At 48.2% G+C, this 25,990-nt stretch overlaps 1 protein-coding gene across 18 annotated transcripts in view; it reads right to left on the reverse strand.

Moving 5' to 3' along the window:
- Positions 1–25,990, reverse strand: part of MICAL2 (microtubule associated monooxygenase, calponin and LIM domain containing 2) — a 240,788-nt gene that overhangs the window by 121,175 nt on the left and 93,623 nt on the right. For all 18 annotated transcript variants that reach the window (XR_011249327.1, XR_011249329.1, XR_011249328.1 and 15 more), the window contains exons 4-14: positions 23,945–24,152; positions 19,332–19,448; positions 17,579–17,680; positions 13,955–14,110; positions 10,819–10,919; positions 6,355–6,612; positions 5,069–5,184; positions 4,094–4,220; positions 2,912–3,002; positions 1,693–1,840; positions 467–666 (exon numbers count right to left, since the gene is read on the reverse strand). Coding sequence is in view for 14 of the 18 variants with exons in the window: in XM_069554368.1 (XP_069410469.1) it covers positions 467–666; positions 1,693–1,840; positions 2,912–3,002; positions 4,094–4,220; positions 5,069–5,184; positions 6,355–6,612; positions 10,819–10,919; positions 13,955–14,110; positions 17,579–17,680; positions 19,332–19,448; positions 23,945–24,152 (1,624 nt within the window). In the remaining 4 variants the exon portion in view is untranslated. The remainder of the gene's footprint in view (positions 1–466; positions 667–1,692; positions 1,841–2,911; positions 3,003–4,093; positions 4,221–5,068; positions 5,185–6,354; positions 6,613–10,818; positions 10,920–13,954; positions 14,111–17,578; positions 17,681–19,331; positions 19,449–23,944; positions 24,153–25,990) is intronic.

The raw sequence follows: 25,990 nt of genomic DNA on the forward strand, positions 1-25,990 counted from the left end.
GGTGTCACTGAGACCAAGTCCCTCCAAAGTAACTCCCTCATCCCCAACTGAAGCTGCCAGTGGCCTGTGTAGGGAGCTTGTGCCACTCTGTCAGTGACCTCCCAGTGACGAGGGCAGGTGCAGACCAGCCCCATGTGACACCTGCCACACAGGACCCACTCATATACACAGAAAGTGTTAGTCACTCAATTGTGTCCGACTCTTTGCGACCCCATGGACTGTAGCCTGCCAGGCTCCTCCCATTCGTGGTATTTCCCAGGCGAGAACACTGGAGTGGGTTGCCATTCCCTTCTCCTGGGGAATAGAACCCGGGCACAGGGTCCACCCCTATTTAGGCTCAAAGGCAAAGGGAGGGGAGGGGTCAGCCCCAGAAAAGAGGCCACCAGTGTGAAGAGCAGCAAGATGTAGGTGCAGAGCAGAGATGGCTCAGGGGCAGGGAAAGCCTTGTCCGAAAGCAGGTCCTTACCCACAGGCCTCAGAGGGGTGCCCCGGAAGAGCTCGTAGAACTTGGAGAGGTACATGACCATACTGAGCTTGTCGGGCTCCTGGGCCGATGCCATCTCTTTGCCTGTGGTCACTGGGGGGATGCCAAACTCACGCTCCGCCACGTCAAATGCCAGCTGGTTGTTCTCCACAGCGTCATCTTCGTTCAAAGAGTCAAAGTTGCTGGAGAATCAGAATGAAGTGAAGTTCAGGGAGAGGATGGAGAGGGGTGAAGAGCTGAACAACCTCAGCCATAAGGAGCACTGCAGGGGACACTGTTCCTGCTCAGGTCCCTCCACCACCACCCCCGACCCCTTAGCGGGGCTCAGCCAGAAGATGTAGACCCCGTTCTCACTCAGGGAGGGACCAAATCAGATCTGGGCCATGAGAATGTCACTGGGCTGAAAACATAAGAAAATGATTGGAAAATCTATGAGCTATTTTATTTTTAAGTAGTTCCCTTATATTCTTTTCCTTTAAATTACAAAACTAATATGAGCTTCTTGTAAATAAAAGAATCAAGTTATATAAAGTAACAAGCAAGAGCCCTGTCCCCTTCTTGAGGCAACTTCATTTCTTAAAGGCACCAGTTGGGAACCTTTACTAGGTTGCCATCCAGCCTTCTGGACAAATTTGCTCATGGGTGTGAGGTTATACTGCAGTTGATTTTAAAACAACAGAACAGACATATAGTGCTTTTGACATCATAAAGCATTTCCACAAACACAATCCAAACTTCCTAATGACCTTACTATTATTCCCAATTTATAGATAAAGAAGCAAACTCAGAGAAGATAAGGGGCCTGCCCAACAGTATACAGCTAACAGATCTGGGTCTCAAATCTAATTCTTTTGGCTGTAAAACCTCAAACCGGTCCCCAGAATTAAGTCTTGCCTCTAAGTCTTCTTTTGAGGCTAAAACTTGAAGATGCAAATGCTCAAATTTCCCAAAAGAAGAGAGTTTGGAATATAAGTGCAATCAATTCGTGAATCTGAGCCACTTTAGCTCCTCACAGATCAGACAAGCTGCAGGCAGAGTAACCAGTGTAAAGGGAAGAGAACAAACTGAAGAAAAAACTCAAATCCAAAGTATGCGGAGAGAATACTGAACCAAGGATTCTGCACGTAGAACAGCCCTGGGCTCCCTTGTCTCCAAGGTCCCCTTGAGAAGTGAGGCGCTTGCCAGGTCCAGCGGGGCCCCAGACTCACATCAGGTCAGGCCGGAAGCGGTGGATGATGGCACACAGGGCCAGGCCACTGCGCCAGGACGTGGTCAGGTCGGTGACGCTGACATGCTGGTAGCCCTCGGTCTGCTGCTGGCACCAGGTTAAGAGCTTGCTGGGCCGGATGTCCGACTCTGCAGCAGGAGGAGACGGATAGTGGTGAAGTGCTTTGCAGAAATCTCAGCAGCTGCCCTGGGGAACCCCTCCATCTGCCACCATGGGTGGGGACCAGGAGCAAAAGTATGGAAGTAAGGGGCTGTGGGCACAGGTGCAGCCCTGAGGGGGTCCTATTGAGAGCATGCAGGATGCTGGGACAGGAAGCATGGTCTCTTGCAGTAAAGAGTCCCTAAGACCCCTACTCTGTCCAGGTCCTGGTTAGAGGTCAGGAACATAGGGGTAAGGAAGACATGGCCCCTGTCTATAGCACGTTTATCCTGTGGGGAAGACAGACGCATTAGTGGGTGACAATGATGGAGAAGCCAATGCCAGGGGAGCAGGTTTGCTAGAGTCTGGCAGTGCCAGGGAATTCTCCAAAGAAAGAGTCATGGAGGAAGTACATATGAGCTGCTTCAAGGAGAGTGTCTAAGACAGAAGGAGGTCTCCAGGGAAGAGACAAGGACTGTGGCATGGCAAAGAATCTAGGAAAAGCTGCCATGTTATGTGAAATGGTTTATCAAAGGGCCAGCAGCAGTGGGGTGTGTGAATGAGGAGGACAGAGAGGAGTGGCAGGCAGGACACAGGTCTGGGCAGCTGGTGCCTCTTTAAGCAGGACGGTGACCTGAGCACAGCTGGATGGACACTGAGCAGTTAGCCATTTAGCCCTCCTTTCCTTTTGCACTGAGTACTAGCCTTGTGCCCAGCGCTGTGCCAGGCCCCGGAACCAGTAAAAGAGCGAAGCATGTGGAGCTGGTTATCTAACTGAGGGTCAAGATTTCAGACTGGAAACAGGAGAAGAAAAGCAAGTCCCAGGGAAGTCCTTCCAGTTCACTGCAATGTACCAAGCACTCGCCTCTACGCCACACAGTGATGCTATGGTTGGTGTTGTCCTGTCCTGGGTTTACAGGTGAAGAAACTGAAGGGCAGAGATGAGAGGCACCTGGCCAAGGCCACTGGACCAGAACCAGGCTGCCTGCAGGGCCTGGGCCTCGCCTACCACCCAGCCGGCCTGCTCCCTGCAGAGTTGGGGTCCCAGGAAGGCCTCTTACCTCGCCTGGAGAGGCCAACGGATCTCCTCACTGAGCCCAGCCTCTCAAGAGGATACTGGTGCAGCTCCTTAGTAATGTACAAATGCTTCACCTGGGGGGAGAGGGAACACAACTGTCTGCCAGTGCTTCCCCAAATCCCAGTCACAGGGCCTCTGAACCCTTTTCCTCTCTCACTGAAGAGCACGACCTTCTGCAAGGGAACCAGCAACCTGATACAGAGCTATGGCTCTGTTATCCACCCAAATGTGGGGGAAGTCAAGAGTGAATCTAGATAACTGGCTTTTTAAAATTCACACCATTTTTACGCTATTAACTGAAGAGGTCAGAGCTCATGTGACTCTAACTCAGTGAGAGAAAAAATAGACTCTAGAACCTCAGATGGAAAAGACTTGATATTTGATCAAGTAGATTATTCAAGAGAGCTATGCTCAGCAGTGGGCTTCCCTGGTGGCTCAGACAATAAAGAATCTGCCCGCAGTTCAGGAGTGAGTGTGCTAAGTCGCTTCAGTCATGTCAGACTCTTTGTGACCCCAAGGACTATAGCCCACCAGGCTCCTCTGTCCATGGGATTCTCCAGACAAAAATACTGGAGTGGGTTGTCATGCCCTCCTCCAGGGGATATTCCCGACCCAGGGATCAAACACATGTCTCTCATTCATGTCTCCTGGATCAGCAGGAGGGATCTTTAGCACCAGTGCCACTTAGGAAGTCCAAATGCAGGAGACTGGGGTTCAGTCCCTGGGTCAGGAAGATTCTCTGGAGAAGGAAATGGCTGCCCAATCCAGAAATGGCTACAGTGGTCCAATGCAGAATTCTTGCCTGGATAATTCCATGGACAAAGGAGCCTGGCAGGCTACAGTCCATGGGGTCGGTTGCTGGACATGAGTGAGTGACTAACACTTTTCACTTTTCATGCTCAGCAGTGCGTGTGCTCAGTGACTAGCAAACATGTAAATCCATGTACATATGTGGACACACACCTACATGTTCCAGTTCTTTCTGTGGGCTAGAGATGCTGACTCTACCCTGTGGCTTTCCTAGGGAGAGGAGTTGCCCCACCTTTAGGCCAAGAGGCACTGGTGACCTCGGTCCCAGGACTGTGCCAAGATTTTAGGTGACCACCCACCCCTTCCTACCACTCAGAGCACAGTGACCCAGACAGGACTCCAGGCAAGGCCTTACCTGATGTGGCCTGACGCAGTTTGAGTTGAGGTTTGGGTACCGCGTCCCCGGGTCTAATGTATACTGCTCAAAGTTCTTGTTGATGTTCTCTGGGGTCGTTTGAGGTAACAGTCGGTAAAGACTTTCTCTGGAGGGAGGCAGAGCTGGGGTCAAAGATTGCTCTTGCAACCTCGGGCCTTCAGTTCCACCCCTTCCCCCCATCCCCCGCCCCCCTTCCCATGTTCTCAAGAACTTCTTAGATGTGTTTGCATAACCCTTCCCAGCAATGCCTGGCCCTCCTGGTTCCTGAGATTTACAAAGCAAGGGAAGGTCAACAGGGTTGGAAGGAAGCAGGAGGGAGCCTGGGAGGTGGTGATGCTGGCCTCCTCCCCTGGGCAGAGGGCAGGGACTCAGCTGGCAGCCCAGCGACCTGTGGTTTTGCTATAACTGCCACTCAGCCTCCTGTGGCTGCTCCCTCATGACCACAGGTCTCCACACCCAAGACCAGCAGAGGCTTGTCCCCACCCGCCAGCCCTGACTTTTCCCAGTCCACCAGCTGTCACAGCCATGTGGCCCACAGCAGGGGTCTGGGAGGAAGCTCAGGATCTCAGCAGCGGAAGAGGCCTAGGAGGTCAGAGCACCCAACCCTCAATAGAGTGGGACTCTGTGCTGCAATGGAGGCTTCCCCTAGACCTCTTCTGGCTCCTCAGTGTCTCAGCAGTGCTGAGAACCCCAACTTCAGGGCTGCCCTGAAAGGTGAAGATTTCTCTTTGGCATCCAAGACTTAACAGCCAGGCCCTAGGGAAGTAGATCATGACAGAGGTAGGTCATTATGGAGGACTTCTCCTCGGGGACACCAAAGGTTAAATTGGCCACATGTGGGAAGGCAGAGAGAGCAAGGTAGGGGCTCCAGATTTCATCCAGCCTCGCTCCCTCCCCTGCCTGAATTTTGACTCGGCCCTGCCTCCAGCTGAGGGTTCTGCTGTCAGTACTCACCTTTCAGCCAGAAGCTCCAGGGGAGAAGTGCCTTGGTCCCAGCTTTTCACCATCCATGCAGTGTCAAAGGCTGCCAGGAAGCCGCGGGCACAGCCAGTGCCCATGGGCCAGAATGGCTACAAAGGACACATACAAAGTTCCAGTTGATTCCAGTGATTCCCAGCCTGCCATCCCATTCTATCCAGCACTTGGTGTTCGCCAGGCCCATGGGAGGCACTGGGAGGTCAGAGAGGTGACAGGCACATCCCTGGGATTCACCACAAACACAAGTAACTGTAGCATAAAGTCTATGCAAGGGTGCTATGACATGAAACAGCATAACTGCTTTGGGGGCTCAAAAAGGCAGAGGCAGATTCCCATGCTGGGGGAGGGAGACAGAAATAATCAAAGAATACTTCATAGAAGAGGTACGTTCATGCCGATTTTAAAGAATGGATAGGATTCTGATCTTGATCCATTCCGGAACAGGGAGCAAAGGCTTGGTGGTAGGAAAATAACAGAGCCCAGTGGAAGAACAGCCTGTCTGATTTGGGTGCAGCAGAGAGTGTGGGAGGAGAGTGCTGAGAGAGAAAGCTAGGAAGGAGGACTGGGACAGCAGCAGAGGCGTGCTGAGGGCTTATGCAAGGAGCTTAGGTCAGAGTCTGCACACCGGGATGAGCAAGCATGGATTCACGAAGCTAAGTTCTAACTAAACTGTTCCATGTGCACCCAAAGCATGGTTTGAAATTTGATGCTAACGTGGGATACATGCATCATCATTTTTTGGTCAGTGCTTACATTAAGATAAAAATTTCCCCTCCTGAAAGCATTCATTTAATCTAAGAATGCTAGCATCTGCATATTTTCTGGGAAGAATTTTGAGCAAGGAGGCCATGGACTTTGGGGCCAACACTCCCTTCTTGCTCCTATATGAACTTTATGCTGAAAGTCCACAGAGATCCACAGACTGGAGGAAGAAGTCTCAGGGTCTACAAGCTCTAAGGAGGATGGCCCATGAAGTCCAGACCAGGGCTGCTTAATTTTGTGCTCCAACCAAGAAGCCAGCCTGGAAGAAACCAGAGGGGCAAGGGAAAGTGTTCCTGCCTGTATATAGGCAGAGTGGACTCCTCTGAATTTAGTCAAAAGGCAGGCTCTGAGGCCAGGGTGGGTTTGTCAGAGTCCTGCCAATTGGCTGAGAGCCTGTCCTTCCCCTGAGCTTCAGGACAGCAGATGCTGCTAGTTACAAAAGCAATGTGGGGGGGTCTATCTTCCAGCAGGAAGCAGGGGAATCCAAACGCAGGAGGTACCTCAAGCAAGCTGTCACCCACAAGGGCTACGAGCAGCTGGTGTGACTGCCGCTCGCGCACCAAGGCCGCATTCTCAGAGGCGTACATGGAGGTGAAGTCGAACATGGCCACGTCGGGCTGCCCGTAATGGTTCATGGCAAAGTCTAAAGACGGCAGCTGGTAATGGGTGGCGAAGTCTGCAGCCTCGCGGGCGTAGGAAAGCAGGTTGTCCTGGTTCACATTCTCCGCGCACAGCAGCATCTCTGTGTCGATGTAGTCCTGGGGGAAAGAACGCCAGCACAGTGTAGCAACTTGCCCTCAAGAGGGCAAGGAGTCATATACACTTCTTTGCAAAAGGACTTGGAATGGATTTGCAGAAAGGCTAATTGAGACAGAACTAGAAAAGTGGGGCCCAGGGAACAAAGAGGAACCAAACCAGTCATCTGGAACGTTGAGAGTTATGATTAAACATCACATTTGGCTTTGAGCTTCCTGGCATCCAAGGCAAAAGGGAAATGAGATATGTTACAGGGCTTTCCTTATCAGAAAGAAGGAAGCGTAGAAATTCCTAGGGGAGGCAATTTATTCCTGGCACTACATTCTAAAAGAACTGTCTGACATAGGAATTTTGACAGAGAGCAGTGTATTGTAACGAACAGTGTAAATAATTGTCCTGCAGAAGTACAGAAGCATATGTCATATGGCTGGTTCTTACGATAACGTTCAATAAAATTAAAAGACAAAAAAGCAAGTGAGTAGGAGTGATTTTACAATGGACTAAGCTAAGCTAATGTGGTCCAGAAATGCTGTGGCTAGTGGTCAAACAAGTCTGAAAAAGAAACGGGTAATTGGCATAACTCTCAAACTTTCTCTCCAAGATCAGTTACCCCTTTTCTCAAGAGGCTAAGGGCTCCTCAGGGTCCTGCGTTGCTCTTTCCCACTGGGAGGTAGAGAACCCTGAGCTTAGAGGACTAGGATATCCCCCTGGAGGGACACTGGCGATCTCTAGGACATCTCCCAGAGCCAAATCTGCTCATAGTGTGGCTACAGAAACTAAAAGACCACCTTTCCCAAAAGAGGACACAGAACATGCGAATCCCCTGGGGCGTGGGGCAAGGACTAGCGTGTAAGACTAACATGGGCCTTGCGTCAGTGAGATCAGCAGGTCAAATTCCATCTCTGTTTATCGATTGCATTGACTGTAAATTTGGGCAAGTTATTGAACTTTTCTGAGTCTCTGTATTCTTATTTGTAAAATTTGAGTTTGCAAAATGAGATTAACAAAATCTACTCCATAGAACCATGTGAGAACTGAATGAGACTGTGTACATGGCTCCCTAGCCCAAGGCCTAGGAATAGGGAAGTTTACAATGACTGAGATTCCAGTCTGTAATAAATAACAACGGCCAAGCCGCAGTATGTGCTGAAGTGCATCCCCGACACCCCAAGAGTAACAGCATGAGCATTTACAAAGGTCTTAGATGGCACAGCTTCAACCACAAACAGCGACCTACTGTGGTAATTTTCCCAACAGCCATGATTTCCCCCAAATTCCAGTATTTCCACATCCAAACCACGTCAACTAAATTGAACCCAGAGTTGGCCCAAGAGCCTTTTGTTGGGTCACAGCTGGAGCTCCTGTTACTCGCTTTCCTTTCTCATACCTATTCTTAGATCACAAGATCACTCTCCTCCCTGAGGGTATGGGAGAGTGAATGGAGAAATCTCAAAGATATTCCCTCTCCAAAACGTGCCACAGGCACCGTTATGGAGGACTGGGTGATGGATGGATGTGGACACTGTATGATGAAGGTGGCACCGGCGCTGATGCCACATGCAAGACTGCGGGGACCTGGCCAAGGAGCGGCCCCTCGCTGTGCTGGGATGACAGCCACCTTCCCCAGGGCTGCCGGGAGGAGCCAAGGGGCTGGAGGTCCCAGGTGAGAGGGTGGATAGTAGAACAGACTTTTAGGAAACAGGTGAGTACAAGGATGAGAGAAAAAAAGTGGGAATGGGGCTATAAGAAAGAGGGTAGGGCCGAGGAAGGAGAGCTAAATGAAGATACAGGCAGGAGGTAAGTTTGGGCCTCCTTTTGCACAGGCCTAGGGAAGATAAGTTGAGTCCTAGACGGAGGTGGGGAGGGAGAGAGGGAGGCAGGAAGCGTGAGAGAAGAGTGGGGAATCCAAGAGGAAGAATAGTTCCCCAAGGTGTGGAGGTGGAAGGAGGCTGCAGCCCAGAAAAGGAGGTTAGGCAACACCTGTCCACTGCTGCAAATGAGGGCGGACTCAGCACGGGGAGGCCAGCTGCAACGTGCATCCGTCCACCTCACACTCCTGGCCACCTAGCTCCCTGCTACTGGGGATAAGACCAAGCCTGCATGTTCATAGGTCAGCAGAGGCAGGGGCCTGGAGGGACAGACGCAGCTCAGAGCCCAGAGGGAGGGCTCCTGTAAGAGAAACTTTAGTCTCCCTTCGGTAGTCATGGGAAAAGGCCCAGAGATCAGCAGGAATAGATGGGGAAGCAGGTCAGTCAGTCATTCAGCAAACATTCACTCAACACATTGTGTATCTCAAGGAAGATGCTGCCCATGTAGAGACAGGAAAACAGGATTTGCCATTCCTCTGGGAGCAAGTAAAGAAGGGCAATTTAAGTAGATTGGGGTAGATAGGTCAGCTCTCAGCTTGTGCAAATACTATAGAGCTTGGCTGGACACCTGGAGACTCCATGCAGGACCCCTGAGCCAAATGGTGTCTAGTTCTCCCATGCCCAGTCTGACCTCCAATTTCTAGAGATCATGTCTTATATCTCAAGGACCTTCTGCACCAGCTCAGATGGTGCTCCCAGATTCTCTGAGGTAGAAGGAAGGCCTTGATGGGGACAACCATGGGCCCCCAGCTCCTGCAGTAATTATGGGACCAAAGCTCAAAGTTCCCATCCACCTGTGCCACGGCACAGAGCCTGAGGGGAGCATGGAGGGGCTTTGGCAATGCCAAAAAATCAAGTCACCGTGAGCAACATGTTGTGGCCAGGACAAACACCCTGGGATGACCAGGAGGAACCTCAGCATCCCAGAAGGCCAGAGTTCTCAGCCAGTGACACAGGAACCCTAACTGAAACTTGGCTTGACTCCCCAGAGATGGGCTAAGAAGAACCTCTGTAGCTCCTTCCAAGCTAAGGAACCCACCGTACCTGCACCTTGGGCCCTAAATAGTCCTTCACTATGTGACACAGGCATCCCAGTGGAGGAGGCAGTTTTGGGAGGCACATCTGTGGAGCAGAGGGAAAAGGGGGCACGGCCCTACCTCCCCCAGACCGGGTCAGCAGTGGGGCACCAGATGCTGAAAACCACATCCGCTGATTGGGCTAAGCTGGCTTCATTCACTAACCCCCCTCCCATTCCCAGCCTCCTGTCCAGCAACTCGGGCTCTCCGCAAAGCTCTGAGCTGATGCAGAGGAGGCCCAGGGGAGGGCTGGGTTACTAAAGCTGCCCAGCCGGCTGCCAGCACAAGCTGGCATGAGGATAGGCGCATTCTTCTCTGACAAGCGTCAATGAATGGTCACCATGCTGCCTGGGCTACAGGCCGACCCCCTGAGAGCAGGCTGACCTTGGATTGCATGATCCTTATCTTAAGGCCATAGCAGCAGCGGCGGCAGCAACCAGGGCTCTGGAAGGGTTGAACCCTGACCAAAGAAGCTGTCAGCCCAGGGCCGGTCACTCCATGTGCTCTTTCCTTGCAGCCCTGCTCTCTGTATAAGCAGGAAGGTGCAAAAGCAGAAAGCAGAGGCCAGGAAGGACAGCAGGACAAAAAACCAGGTGTCCAAACCAGGCAGAGATGCTGTGGAGGGAATCTACAAGCCTGCAACATGTCTGTGCTCTGCATACATTTAAAAATATATTCCTCTGAACAATCCTTTTAGACAGAAACTATTATTCCTATTGTGCAGATGAGAAGACTGAGGCTCAGAGAAGACAAGCAGCTTAGTCACAGTCCTGAGTTAATACATGGCAGAGCCAAGATTCAACTTGAATCTTCTTGACTACAATAATGCTTTCTCCCAAACCATGACAATGTGGCCACAGCATGAAATTTACAAGTAAATATGCCCATGTCCCACTAGGACAATGAACCACCATCTGCCTCCAAATTATGTGTGACAGCCCAGAAAAGGAGGAAGTGGTAAATGAAACACATGGTAAAGACCTTCACTGACACTTGGGTGAGAATCTTAGCAACCCCGCAGTCCAGCTGTCTGCAGAAACACCCCTGCCCTTATTGTTAGTGTGGGCTCCTCCATCCAACATTCATGCGTCACCAAGGAGGACTTGGTAGGGGGTGGCGCCTTCCCCTACAGTCCCTCTTCCCCCCCACCCGGACTCAGTTTCTGGCAGAACAACATCTACTCCCACACTCGCTGATGCTGCCAGCCCAGGTCCCAGAGGGAAAGACAGGACTGATACACAGCCAAGAGATAAGAGATACGTACATTTATGATGACACCTTTGTCAAGCAAGCTCTGCTTCTTGGCGGTCATAACAAAATAGTGGGTGCAGTCCTTGTAGTAAACAATGTTCTCAAGATCAATCCCTGAAAAGAGAAGGTTATGGACACAATATTACTTCTTTAGCGCCTACTGTGTGTTAGGAATCCTGCTTTGTCTCATTATAGGTCTCATTATTTATCTGCAAAATATTTGTGTTAGACAAGTTTTGAAGATACAGAAGGCTGGCAAAGATAAAATCAAGTGCCGGAATTTACCCAAGTCAACGCAGCCTTCATAGTCCCACAAAGATACTATTTTATTTTTAAATTGAGATATAACTTTGTGCAGGTTTAAGGTGTTCAGCATACTGATTTGATATACATAATGCAATACGATTAAGCCTCTATTTCTTTTAAAACTCACAAAGCTCTTCCGGGCTGTGGACCAGTATTTCCAAGTCAGAGCTGAGCACATGTTGCAGAAAGGCACAGTGCTATCCGTGGCATGGCAGTTAAGTGGCAACAGAACCAGGATTTGAACCACAGTGTGTCTGAATCCAAGTCCCATCCACTGTTTCCTCCATGTGAACAGAGACACAAGAGCTATGTGAATTCTCCAAAGATTAAGAGACATTTCTACCATCCTCGTGTTACGTGTGAAAACCCAGGTGGCTCTGGTAGAGCAATTCAGAGGACTGGGTTGTATCTTTTTGGACTTTCCATCACCTGCAAAAGACTTTTTAGGCTCGGTTTCTCCATTTAAAACAATGCCATAAAATAACAGCTTAGCTCAGTGTTTCTGAAAGGAGGATCTCTAGCCAGCAGCATCACCTGAAGACTTATTAATGCAAATAACTGGGGCCTGACCCCAGCCTACCGAATGGGAAACTGGGGGGTCTGACCAGCAATCTGTGCTTGAAAGAGGCCTTACAGGTGATTCTGATTCACTCTCAAGTTTGAGAACCACTGGTGTGGCTTCATAGGAGAAAAAGGAACAGGTTTAAGGCAACTTAGCAGTTATCACAGAGGCGTGCTGGGTAACCATGGAAACCCCTTTATTACTCTTAAATAGGAAACAGCCATCCATGCCTAGGGTCCCCCAGAGGATCCAGGAAATTCACTGCTGTCACTCTGTGAGGGCATTGTTGTCGAAAAACGGCCAAAGGTGACGACCGCAACAAAGTGTGAAGGAAGCTCATTGAAATATTTGGAAAAACACACTCAACATCCTGTCATAATTTATATTTGGTGGTTTGTTTATTGTCTTGGTTTTTGAGGGGAAGGGAGGGCTGGAGAATTCTTAAATCATTCAAAAGGGCATAATATGCTGGGAGGAAATACTAAAAAAAAAAAAAAAAATGCCACCTTGGTGACACTCAGAAGGTCATGCAGTGGACACACATCACTGTGGCCAGTGAGAGGCGGAGTCTGGCTCAATAACTAATCCCGTTCCTAGAAAAGTACCTTACAGAAGTAATCCAACAGCAGTTTTATCAGTAACAGTAAAGTCCGCAAACTTTTACCGTAAAGGGCCAGAGAGTAAATATTTTGGGCTTTGAGGGCTATCCAGTCTGTGTTGCAAGCCCTCATGGCACCAAGGTAAACAAACCAGCCTGGCTGCATTCTAATAAACTTCTGTTGATGGACAATGAAACTTGAATTCATAACTTTTTTATTTTTCCCTTAAATTTGCTCTTTTGATATTTCTGCAGCCATTTAAAAATATTAAAATCATTTTTAGGTTGAAGGCAATACAAAAATGCATGGCAAGTCATGGTTTGCCAACCCCTGGTTTAAATGCTTCAGCAGTGAGTGACAATATATTCACTGCATGAGCTACTCCAGACAAACCTGACCGTCAGGAGGACTGGGCACAATGGACAACATTTAAAATGTGATGCTGAATTAGAAAAGCAGAATAACAGTGTTGACACTACGGTGAAAGCTCCGGCCATGTAGAAAGTAAGGATGCCAGTGGAGAATTACCGAAAAGGACTACATGAAAATGATTGTTCCTGTGCTAGGTAGTGCTGGGTGTTAATGATTTATTTTTAGTATAAAAGTTTTATTTAACATTGTTACACTGCCTTTTCAAGGAGACATATATATTTCAAAGTCAGGTTAAAAAGAAAGGGAAAAAAATCTTTAATTTTACTCAATTGGGAACAGGAGTTTCACCCTTCTTCTCCCTTACCCTGCATGATTTTTTCTCCACTATGCTTACAGACCACCTGACATGTTAGTCATTGATTTGCCTATTGATGGTCACCCCCTACCCCCACAACACCTATAGAATATAAACTCTGAAAGAGGGATTTTTGTTTGTTTGCCAACCCCTCTATTTCATGTCCTTGGAAAATGGATGGTAGGTGTTCAATAGATATTTGTTGAGGAAATGAATGAGTCCTTTCTTCAAGTCCCACGGTTGAGAGACAACCGATGCCCTTGGGTGTCGTGACCCATCCTCCATATCCCTGACCGTCCCTGGAGGGAAGGGCAGCTGATACACTGATAAAAGCACCTATGCCTCTTTTTGGACCACCCACAGGTTGCTGGTTCCCCATCAGAGTGCTCCTGGAACCCCACACTGACTTAGGGCATAGATTCACCAGCCTGTTTTAGGATGGTTTGTGTGGCTGTCTCTCCCCAGACAAGGAGCCACTATTGGGAGGAGACCATGTCAACCTCAACTGTGTATCCCGTGAAATTGAGTGCAAACTCCAGGAGACGGTAAGAGACAGAGAGGGCTGGCGCGGTGCAGTCCATGGGGTCCAAAGAGCCAGACACGACTTGGTGACTGAACAATAGCAAATATGACAGGCAATCAGTAAATGTCTCCTGCGTATAGATGGCTAAATAAATACACGGTTATCTATTAACCATTATATAAATGGTTATCTATTTTCATGTACAACATCTAGAAATTTCCCTCAAGAATCCTTCCTGTCCCTGAAGGAATTCTGTCCATTCTTATCCTAAAGAGAAACTCCTGCTTCCGCTTTACCAGAGTGAGTCTCGTGGTGCCAAGAGCTAGGAAAGCCAAATGCCCCCACCCCTCCCCATTCCACCCCACTTCAACCCCTAAACAGAACAGAGAAGCAGGAACAATAGCCTGATTTGGAGAAAGGTGAAGGTCCCACCTGTTTCTTCTTTAAGATCCTGAAAAAATTTCTGATTGAAGATGAAAGCCACACCGCTAATCTCTTCCACCTTGGCCTCAGCTGTGCTGTTTCTGTTGATGAAGTTGGCGGTGATTGCAATAGCCAGCTTCCCACGGAATTCTTTTCTTCTGAACCCTGTGTGAGGTAAAGGGGAAAAGGGAGTCTTTCTTCTGGATTTGATGTGAAAACTGGAAAAGATGACTGAGAAAGCTACTCTCAGATGGCCATGGGACAGTGAAACCAGAATTTTGGATCTAGAGTATAAAGGCAGACAGAAATGCTAAGGTTTGTCCCTGAGGAAGAAACCCACTGGAGGCCTTTCTCAGTGGGACTTGTTTCTTCCCCCAGATCTCTAGGCCCAATTATCCTGGCTAGGCTTCCGAAACGACAGTGTGCTTCTCCAGTGGGCAATCACAGGGCTCATCCTTTAGAACAGGGGTCCCCAACCTCTGGGATCTAATGCCTGTTGATCTGAGGTAGAGTTGATATAATAACAGAAATAAAGTGCACAATAAATATAATGTCCTAGAACCATCCTGCAACCACCCCCCGACCCCGCCACCCCCACCACCCATGGAAAGATTATCTTTAGAAGAAGCAGATAGAGACATTGCTGCAAGGTAGCCTCATGAAAGACCCACGTGCAATTTAAACTTACACAATTAAAACTACTGTGATAGCATTTTTCATGTTTTTCCCCATTTGATAAGTAGAATTATGAGACTGAATTCCTGTGGGACAGAGATTTTTAACAAATTCTCTTTCTGTCTCCAGCCCACAGTGACTGGCCTTTAGTACTCACTCCATATATGGATAATGGAGAGATGCAATTCTAACTTGCAATTGTTTTAGTTCAGTGACTAATTGAGGTTCTCATAGTTTTCAATGGTGTACATTGAAATCACTTTTTTAATGGCCATACGAATTCTGCACCCAATTACAATGTGGTTGTTGTTGATTGTTGTTGTTTTCCTTTTCCCTCACACGCCAACTAGCAATTTCAGGATAGCAGTTGTGTGTCCTACACTTCAACTCCATTCTGATACTACCTACACAGAGATAAGATCAGATCCCACAGGTTAAGAGCTCAGTCTTCTATTTCAGATGCCAGTTATAAGCCCTTGTCGTCACCAATGCTTCTGACTAACCAGCTCTACATTGTAGGTTCAAGAACTCCCTCCTAGGTTTGATTAATCTTCTAGAGTGGCTCTCAGAACTCAGAGAATATCTTACTAAATAACTCAGGATCAGCCAAGTGGAAGAGATGCTTAAGCATGCTACACTCTACTCTCTGCAAACCTCCACTTGTTCACCAACCCAGAAGCTCTCCACACCCTTTCCTTTGGGTTTCCCCCCCCAGGCTTTATTACAGACACATGAGTGATTAAGTCACTGGTCACTGAGCTCCATCTCTAGCCCCTCTCCCCTCCCATGAGGTCAGGAGATAGGATTAACAGTTCCAACCCTCTAATCATTTTTTTTTTTTTGGCTCCCCAGGCAACCAATCCCTTTCCTTTCTTAGGTGCTTTCCAAAACTCACTTTATTAACATACACTCAGGTGTGGTGGAAAGGAGCTCGTTGTGAATAACAACACAGCCATTTCACATTTATGGTTCTGAAATGTTTTCAGGAACCACAGACAAATATCATAACAAAAGATGCTCCTCTTGTTCTTATCACTCAGGAAATTCCAAGGGTTTGGGGAGCTGTGTCAGAAAGGGGACAAAGACCCAGATATATTTGCCTTATTATAAATCACAATATCATGGGCAATTACACACAGGATCACCAACAGGAGATCCCATTTCAATGGACCACCACCTTCTAATCCCCTTACATTTTAGCATGTCTTTTCTTTCAGTCCAGAATTTCCTTTCCACCCCAGCCCCAGGTACTGACTGCTTTTTACTTAGCTTAACTCAAGGCATTTATCTTCCTAGCAGACATAACCACTGTCTTTACCACCAGTGGGGATTCCCCTCCCCTTTTCATATGCTAAGACTCATGCTAATGCTAAATCCAGTCCACTCTTTGTGACCTTATGGACTGTAGCCCTCCAGGCTCCTCCCTGCAGGAGATTCTCCAGGCCAGAACCCTGGAGTGGAGTTGCCATGCCCTCCCTCCAGGGGATCTTCCCAAGCCAGGGATCAAACCTGTGTCTCCTGCATTGGCAGGCAGGTTCTGTACCACTAGGATGGTGATTCCAAACTTCTTTGCTGAAAATCTCTTTGACTAAAAATCTTGAGTTTCTGTTCAACACTCTCTCATTTTGGTTCTTCATTAGACCTTTGTGGAAGTGGTCAATAATGGTCAGTAGTCTCTAGTATTTTTTAACTGGAGGTGATTTTGCCCCCCCAGTGGACATTTGGCCAAGTGTGAAGATGGTTCTGGTTGCTACAACTAAGGGTGCTGCTGGTGTCTAGTGGGTAGAGGTCAGGGATGCTGCTAAGCATCCTACAACACACACGACAGTCCCCACCACAAAAACTACCTGGCCCCAGATGCCAAGAGTGCCATTTGAGAAATCTGCTCTCGTCTGCTTACCTGGTCTTAAGTTGCTCAGATGGTTCTCTCCCTTCCTGCCCTACTTATGTTAACAAAATGTCAAACCATCCTCAAGGTGGGAGTGGATCCTGGATTTTTATATTCAGATTTACAAACCATCAGAATGGCCTCATAAACTCACAGTACAATATTCAGGTGGAAAGCTTAAACATTTTCTTGATTGATATCCAATACTGACTGCTTGGGGTGGGGGAGTGGGTGTGGAAGTGAAGGGAGAGGGGAGGAGCAGCACTGTACGGCAGGTGGGAAGGGCCTTGGCTAGGAGGACCACACTTCCTGAGGTCTGGCAGACCAACCCTAGATCAGGGACAGTGTTCTGTCCTCAGTGAAGGTGCCCTCCCCAGCAGACATCTGCAGGCTGTAGCCTTTGAGCAAGGCAAGCTTGAAAAACAGACCTGTCCTCAGCCCAAGAGATGCCATGTGGGACCAGTTGGTCTTCAAACCAGGGTCCTAATGGATTCTAGATTCTCCCCTAAAAAACGTGTTATGCTTCCAAACTTAGAAGCAGAGAGGTGTGGTTTTATTCCTTGAGTCTGGGCTAAACTTATCTCACTGACCAGCAGTGACCATGCTGTAAAGTTATGAGAAGAGATGCGGTCCTCCTTCTAGCGTATTATACTTCACAGTAAGCCAGTACCATCAACAGTATAAAATGATTCTCTTAGTCGGAAGAAGTATGAAAGTACTGAGCACCCTGGCTTGCACTGTAGCAGGTGTTCAATAAATGTATATTGATTTTTTCTTTTAATTTCCATGATGTTTAACCTTTAAAAAGAATGGTTACATACGAGTCTTAGACCAGTCCTTATAGCAATGTTCTGAGAGGTCCTACTACTCACAAATTACAGAGCTTCAATGAGAATTAAATGGTTTTCTCTAAATGCTCAGCCTCAAGCAGAGCAGGGCAGTTTGCCCTTCTATCAAGACCCCCAATCCAGCTTTGGCACCTACCATCTTATACCCATTCTTCATGCCTTTCCTGATACACCCTTTCCCACCCCCATCCCTCCATTCTCAGCCCTAAGAAGAGTCATCACCTTCCAGTGTGTTCCTGCGGCCATCCGCGCCAATGATGACATCAAACTCAAATTCCGACAGAGAGTGATCTGCAGGGAGAAATTCTGCCCGCCAGCCAATTTCTGCCAGGACAGATAAATGAGATGAGTTGGCAGTGAGAGATGGGAGGACAGAGTGATTACACGCCCCCCCCCACCCCGTGTTGGCCATGAGAAATGGACAATGCCACCAGGCACAGGCACCCCAGATAGAGGCTCCAAAGGAAAGACTCAGACTGTTCAGATTCACACTTGTGTTTGGAGTCCTTCTGGCTTAGTTTCAGTTCAGTCCCGGAAAAGGTAAATCAGCTGTGCCAATTCCATGCCTGGTTTTATTGGTTTCTATAAAGGCTGGGAGTCTGTGAAACAATTCTCAGGTGAAATCTTGCTGGTTACCCATAATTAGAATTTAACACCCACTACGGATCTGGGAGGGCTTCTCTGGTAGCTTAGCTGGTAAAGAATCTGCCTGCAGTTCGGGATACCCTGGTTTGACTCCTGGATTGGGAAGATCCCCTGGAGAAGGGACAGGCTACCCACTCCAGTATTCTTGGGCTTCCCTGGAGGCTCAGAAGGTAAAGCATCTGCCTGCAATGCGGGAGACCTGGGTTTGATCCCTGGGTTGGGAAGATCCCTGGGTTGGTTTGAGACCCTGGAGAGGGTATGGCAACCCACTCCAGTATTCTTGCCTGGAGAATCCCCATGGACAGAGGAGCCTGGCGGGCTACGGTCCATGGTATTGCAAAGAGTCAGACACAACTGAGTAACTAAGCACAGCACACAGGGATCTGGGAAAGGTTAAGAGCACATAATTTGACATGAGTCAAATCACACATATTGTCTTGCCACAAAAGCCAACTAATGTCTCCCCTAAAATGTCAATATTCTGGGCAAAGGAAGGAGAAATCAGGATTGTAACCTATGTGTGAAACTACAAGGTCTCTGACACAAAACTGGACCCAGAATTGAAAGCCCTTTCCAGCAGCAGAAGAGTTTGATATTAAGATATAGAGGCATCATGAACAAACTCTGGCCATGGTGAATATAAAAGATCAGAATTTTTATAAAATACTCAAAGGAACAAGAGAAAAATTACTCAATATGACAAACCTAAAGTGGATGAATTTTATGGTTTATAAATTATTTTCCAATAAAGCTTAAAAAAATTATAGGCCAAATAATATTTCGAATATTTATTTCACATTTGCTCTCAAAACTTCATTTTATTTACTAGATTTTAAAATATCATACAGGTACAGTAAGTATATCCACATATCTGTGTGTGTACACACAGCTTGAAGAGCATGTGAATGAATTTTATCAGATAACCAAATCTATGTTTTCTTTCCCACTTACTACTTAGACTTCATCTGTCAAAGTACTGCCTCCTAGTGACAGGGTAACCAAATTACAGGTTTAATGTGTGTGTGGGTTCAGCTGTGTCTGACTCTGCAACCCCATGGACTGCCCACGGAATTTTCCAGGCAAGAATACTGGAGCAGGTTGTCATTTCCTACTCCAAGGGATCTCCCCTACCCAGAGATCAAACTCATGTCTCTAATAAATCCCCTAGGAGCTGAAGAACAAACCTAAAGTGACAACAATGATCCAAAACAGTAAAATATCCTTTGATGGAATTATGTCAAACAGCCCAGAGTCATCCTCTGGGAGTTCCAAATGTTGTTTCCATTTCACAATATCTGATTTCTAGACCAAAAGGAAACTTATACTGTACTTTGATTTTCTTGATCTTCAGGAGGCTCTAGAACCTTCACAAACTCGACATTCACGTGGATTTCAACCCCCAATATCAAGGCCACCTTGAATAGGATGAGCTGCAACTGACGAATACCTGTTAGAAAGGAAGTTGAAAGAGATGAACTGTCATTAACAATGTCTGAGTGCCTCTTGTATGCAGAACACTATCTAATTACCATATGATTTCTGAGCATAACAATATAGAGGCATATCTCATTTTATTGCACTTTGCTTTATTGCGCTTTCTAGATATTATGTTTTTTTACAAATTGAAGATTTGTGGCAACCCTGTATCAAGCACGTCTGCCTGTGTTACTTTTCCAACAGCATTTGCTCATTGTGTGTCTCTGTGTCATATTTTGGCAATTCTAGAAATACTTCAAACTTTTTCATTATTATTATATTTGTTATGGTGTTCTGCGATCAATGACCTTTGATGTTTACTATTACAAAACTCACTGAAGGCTCAGATCACGGTTAGCAGTTTTTTTTGGCAATAAAGTATTTTTAAATTAAGGTATTTACATTGCTTTTTTACACCTATTTCTATATGTATACACACCAGATAGACTACAGCATAGTGTAAACATCACTTTTACATGCACTGTAATTCATGTAACTTGCTTTATTCAATATTTGCTTTGTTTTGATGGTCTAGAACCAAACCTGCAATTTCTCCAGGGTATGCCTGTACCAATAATGAACACTACTGAGCACTAATTATGTGCCAAGCACCCTGTGTTCTCTCATTTAACCCTTCCACTGCTTTCTCATTTAACCCTCACAGTGGCCCTTTGGGATAATTACTCCTGTTTTAGAGATGAGAAATTGAGGCTCAATAAAAAGCCTCTTGATGAAAGTGAAAGAGGAGAGTGAAAAAGTTGGCTTAAAGCTCAACATTCAGAAAACAAAGATCATGGCATCTGGTCCCATCACTTCATGGGAAATAGATGGGGAAACAGTGGAAACAGTGGCTGACTTTATTTTGGGGGGCTCCAAAATCACTGCAGATGGTGATTGCAGCCATGAAATTAAAAGACGTTTACTCCTTGGAAGGAAAATTATGACCAACCTAGATAGCATATTCAAAAGCAGAGACATTACTTTGCCAACAAAGGTCTGTCTAGTCAAGGTTATGGTTTTTCCAGTGGTCATGTATGGATGTGAGAGTTGGACTCTGAAGAAAGCTGAAAATTGATGCTTTTGAACTGTGGTGTTGGAGAAGACTCTTGAGAGTCCCTTGGACTGCAAGGAAATCCAACCAGTCCATCCTAAAGGAGACTAGTCCTGGGTGTTCATTGGAAGGACTGATGCTGAGGCTGAAACTCCAATACTTTGGCCACCTCATACAGAGAGTTGACTCATTGGAAAAGACTCTGATGCTGGGAGGGATTGAGGGCAGGAGGAGAAGGGGACGACAGAGGATGAGATGGCTGGATGGCATCACTGACTTGATGGATGTGAGTCTGAGTGAACTCTGGGAGTTGGTGATGGACAGGGAGGCCTGGAGTGCTGCAATTCATGGGGTTGCAAAGAGTTGGACAGGACTGAGCGACTGAACTGAACTGAACTGAGGGCTGAGTGACTTGCTCAGGTTCACACAGGAGCAAAACTGGAATGTGGATCCAGATCTGTCTGACTGCAAGACTGTGCTCTAGCTGTCAGGTGGGTGACACCCGGTATCCTGAGGGTGACTCTCTTTTCTGCCTCCTTCCTGAGCTGGGCTGTGGGTTTGACAAGACGAAGGTGGAAAGAGAAGTAAACAGAGAGTGAGTAACGAGTTAATACATACAGTCAGAGAGAAAATGGCTTACTCTGCCTGAGCTCTCAGCCATCCCTGGTAATGGGTGGAGTGGGGAATCCTCCCCACAAAGCTAGACTCATGTTTTCCACCTCCTATCCACTCTCCCAAACTCTCGCAATGAGTGGCTCTTTGTTTTTCCATTTTGTCCCTGCCATTGAGCACAAATGGGCATGCCTCCAAATACATTTCTGAGAGCACAAAGTTTCAGATTACCTGTGGGTCCCTCTGCATTTTGTGGGCTTCACTGCTTGAGCATTTAGTGAACATCTACCATCACACAGAGCCATACCAGGCCCAGGAGATATGGAACCCCATCTAATGGAGGAAACACGGGTAAACAGAATGGGGCAGGACCCGGTAGCTGGGGCCAGCGGGGTGGCAGAACAGGGTCTGAGCTGCAGTCCTGAAAGCCAAGGGCGGAGGGACCAAGAATACTAGGTTCTATGGAGAGATTAAGCATATGAAGACCGCAGGAGGCCAGGGCACGGGAGGAGGGGAAGCTTCTGGAGAGAGTCCCTTTAGCACAGTACTGGGGAGAAACCAGACCACAGTGGAAGCTGGCATGAGTGGAAAGTGGAGGCAAAGTCTAAGTCGCCTCTTTCTAGAATGAGCACTTTGAGGTGAAGAAAAGTAATGGGCTGTATCAGAGGACTGGAGGGGCTGAGTGAGGCAAGAGCAGGGGAAAAGGCGAGAAGGAAACTGAGAGCCTCTAGGGTTGGAGAGGGAGGACCAGTTCTGCCTCTGACTTCGGGCTGAGAGGGAGGGAGGGCACTTGGGGAGAGGAGGGCGCAGGAGGGAGGAGAGGGCCTGGCAGGGGAAGTTCCCGCCGGTGGCTTCTCTTCTGCAGAGTGTTGGAGGGAAGCGGATGGAGGGAGGCCATCTGCTCAGAATGAGGAGGCTGTGGTGGAGGCTTGGGACGGCCACGGTGGGAACTGGAGGAGGATGCTGACACAGGACCAGCGGAAAACTGCTGAGCAAAGCTGAAGACCAGGTCACAGCTGGGACTGGAGACCATGGCCAGTTTGAAAGGGAGCCAATCAGCCGGTGCTTCAAGAGTCCATGCCAGGAAATAGGCCATGGGGGTGGGTAGGCTTCCCCTCATGGTTTCAAGGTTCCCAGTCTATCTGGTTTCAGCACCCAGTAGGTACTCAATAAATTCTCCCTGCCTCCCCACAGGTACTAGAGTTGCCCTTGACAACGATCACTGTGAACTTTGAATCTCAGTTTCAGAGTCCTGCCCGTGTTTCCACACACAAGAACCAGGGGTTAAGTGGGGGCCCCGTCAATGGAGCAGTGAGGGGCCCCCTGGCTAGAAAGGCAGCCTGGCCTCCTTTGAGGCCTCCTGGTGATCAGCTCTGCCTCTCAAGAAGGCTCGATGGGAAAGTGGTGCTTAATGTTGTCATTCTAAACTGGTACCAACATACATTCTTCCGTGGGTGGTAAGGAATATCCGGAAAGCTGACACTGCAGCCTTCTGGGCAAATCCAAATTTCTTTCCATTGGACTCTTGGAATTTTCTCATCCGAGGGCGGGAACAAACCCTGGGCCCCTGCTGGTAAGGTCTCCTGTATCTGACTAAATTACACCCTGTCTGGCTGCTAATTCTCTCCAGTTGTTCTCGCCCCAGCCCCACACCCTTTTCCCATCAGTGCCTGTTCTCATAAGAGCATGGGTCTCAGGGTTCTCCTTCCACTCACTGGTTGAGAGACTGCAGCTCTGAATTTATTTGAATTTGGGGATCCCGGCTGCTTCTTGTTCATTGTACCCTGCTGGATGCAAGGCGCTTCCTGAACACTTAGACCGGCCAGGCACAGTGATAAGCACATTTCACACGTGACCTCATTTGATCAATCCTCTCAGCTCTCTTGGTAAGCAGGCATCAATCACATTTAGGGGAGACAAAACTGGGGCTGGAGGAAGGTGAGAAATCTGACCCGAGTCACACAGAAAATGGATCCAAATCTACTCAAACCCTTAACTCTCCCCACAATAGTAACTTCCCTGACTTTTATGAGTTATAATTGCTGTATATAAAATGACTAAAGACTCTCCCGCTGGTGGTCCAGTGGCTAAGAGTCCAGGTTCCCAATGCTGTGGGCCCAGGTTTGATCTCTGGTCAGGGAACTAGATCCCACATGCCACAGCTAAAGATCCTGAGTGATGTAAGTAACTGGTGCAGCCAAATTAATTAAAAAAAAAAAAAAAGAGAGACCTCTTCCCTGTAAAGCATGAGGAGGAGGGAGGCTTCTCTCCCAAAGCCTGCCTGCACAGATCCTACCTCGAGAGACCCAGGCCTAAGTGACATCAGCACAGGAGGCGCCTCAGGGCTCACTTCACCCTACTAATCATTCAGGGATGGCCCAGGACCCAAAATCCACCTTCCCAGTCCCCCTCCTTTTCTGGATAGACCCCCATCAGGATGGCCTCTCTCTCTAAAGCTCAAGGAAACCTGGTGCAGGAAACTATATGACTTACCTCTGCCTCTGTTTACCATTTATCATTCATTCATTCATTCAACAGAAGTGCATTGAGCATCTACTATGTGTCAGGAGCCATTTTACGCCCTAAAGGTACTGTGGTAAGACATACCATGGTCCCTGGCATCATGGTGCTTCCAGCCTAGTGGGCACAGCACAGGCTCTGGCCCTAAATGTCTGTCGGTTGGATGTGAGGAGCCCCCGGAGACTTGCAGGATGGAACATCCTGGGGATTCCACAATGTGGAGAAATACCCCACCCCAGGTCAGCCCCTTCCCCACACGGGGTACCACCGCTGGCTCCACTCACTGATATGGTCGATCGAACCGGCACAAAACTTCCCATAGAACTTCTTGGCTCCCAGGCCTCGCAGGTCGTGGATGGTGAAAGGCCAGAGGTGCAGCACGTTGTTCCGGGAGAAAGTGTCCCTCTTCTCCACCACAACCACTTTGGCCCCCAGGTAGGCAAGTTCAATGGCAGTGCGCAGACCACATGGTCCTCCCCCAATGATGAGACACTGAGAAGGGAGAGCGGAGAGAGACACTCAGTGGCCTCCAGCCTTGTGGACAGAACTTCCTCCCTAGTCAGCAATGTAACTGGGGAGCAAACCCACATGCACCCAAATTAACCAGTGTAAATCGAACACTTACTAGGACCCGCCATTCATACATCCCATGTACATTACCTGTGGGTTTACCCCACACCAATCACTGTGCCAAATCCCGTGAAGAATGCAGAGTCCACGAAGGACTCGGGGAAGGCACAGTAAGATAGGCGTGAGGTTCAGAGTTAAACTGAACTGGGCTTAAATCTCAGCGCTGGCATTTGACCTGTTAGTCCAGGTGGATGGAGAGAAGGATACTTTGGGGGAAAGGAGAGAAGAGAGACCAGGATTCATCTGGAGCTAGATGCTGAGAGTCTGAGAAGTCAAGCAAAGGGGTATGGTCACGGTCCTGAAGGCACTGGGACTGCGCGGGCAGAAGGGACAGGAAGGGGTTTCTGCTCCAGTCCTGAACTCGGTCTCTGGATCCTGCAACACTGAACAAGACAGGGGTCCTTCCCCAAGAAAGCTATAGCCATTTAGGAAAGAAGAGAAGACACATAATGACCTAACCAACTACTTATACTGGGGAAAAGCCCTTCTATTCAAATAAAATCTTATGAGTATCACTGCTTCAGTAAAAACAGGAAAGTGGCGGTCGGTATTCTGGCTGACAGACCCCCCTCGCAGCAGCCCACCCTACCCCTGGACAGGTCCTGAAGCACCTTTAAGAGGCAAGAGTTCAACTTGGGAGGGGGGTCTAACTAACTGGGGATACCCCCCCAGAGTCACAGAGAAGGGGATCTGCACCCACACATCACTGCTTGACACCATACAGGCATCTGGAAACATCTCTTCTGCTCGGGATCAAACCTTATCTTAAAAAAAAAAAAATGCATTCCCCTTCCCCTAGCAAATGTTCCATCATCCAGTTATCACTCATCTGGGGCCTCCAGACTCCCAAAGGGAAACTGCAAATAAGCATATCAGAAGCTCCCACACCACAGTCAGTGTGGCTTACTCGCTGGAACCATCCGGAGAGTTTGTGGAAACTCTGTTAGGGGAAATGAAGTCACCACTGAGATACAATTCACTCCAGAGACAGGCAGCGGGTAGGCAAAACCTAATGCTTCCTTTCTGGTTGGAGCTGACTACAGAGAACCAACTCCCCCAAGCCCAGCTCTCCTCTTTATCTCACACCCTAAACAGCTCCTCCGGCTCGGACATAGCCAGACCATGACGGGCATCTCAAAGCAAGACTCCAAACCCCGACGCTCTGAGGTTGGCTTTGGGGTTAAGTCTGGATTCACTGCATTTCTTTGCAGTTAGCGCATCTTTTCCTGTTTGCTGAGTTCTGTCACTCCAGGGCCACAGACGGAGTAGGGTGGGAGGATGTGGGGGGAAGAAGGCAGGGAGGGGAGGAAGGGAGCCCCCTGCATTCTCCCATCTACCAGGCCTGACCCAGAACTGCTCCCTGGGCAAGGCAAGGATTCCCACTCCCACCAGCTGGGGGGCTGCTGTGCATTTCTCATGCAAACAGTTGCTGGTGTACCATCTCTGGCCCTCTCAACTAAACCTGAAATCCCACCAATGAAAGCTTGGTTTTCCCACCACCCTTGGCCCCAGCTCATACTTTGGGGCCTGAAATTTCAGAGACACCAGTCATACTTAAGGCAAATACCAACAGGCCTAATTATATAAAGGGAGAAAATTTGGTACAGATGTTATCAAGACAGGAGAGAAGGCTTGCTGGCCGGAGCAAGACCAGTTCCTCCAGGAACACACTCGTTATGATTAACATGGGAACTCGGAGT

This window comes from Ovis canadensis, chromosome 15 (assembly GCF_042477335.2).
Source record: "Ovis canadensis isolate MfBH-ARS-UI-01 breed Bighorn chromosome 15, ARS-UI_OviCan_v2, whole genome shotgun sequence".
Classification (NCBI taxonomy): domain Eukaryota; kingdom Metazoa; phylum Chordata; class Mammalia; order Artiodactyla; family Bovidae; genus Ovis; species Ovis canadensis.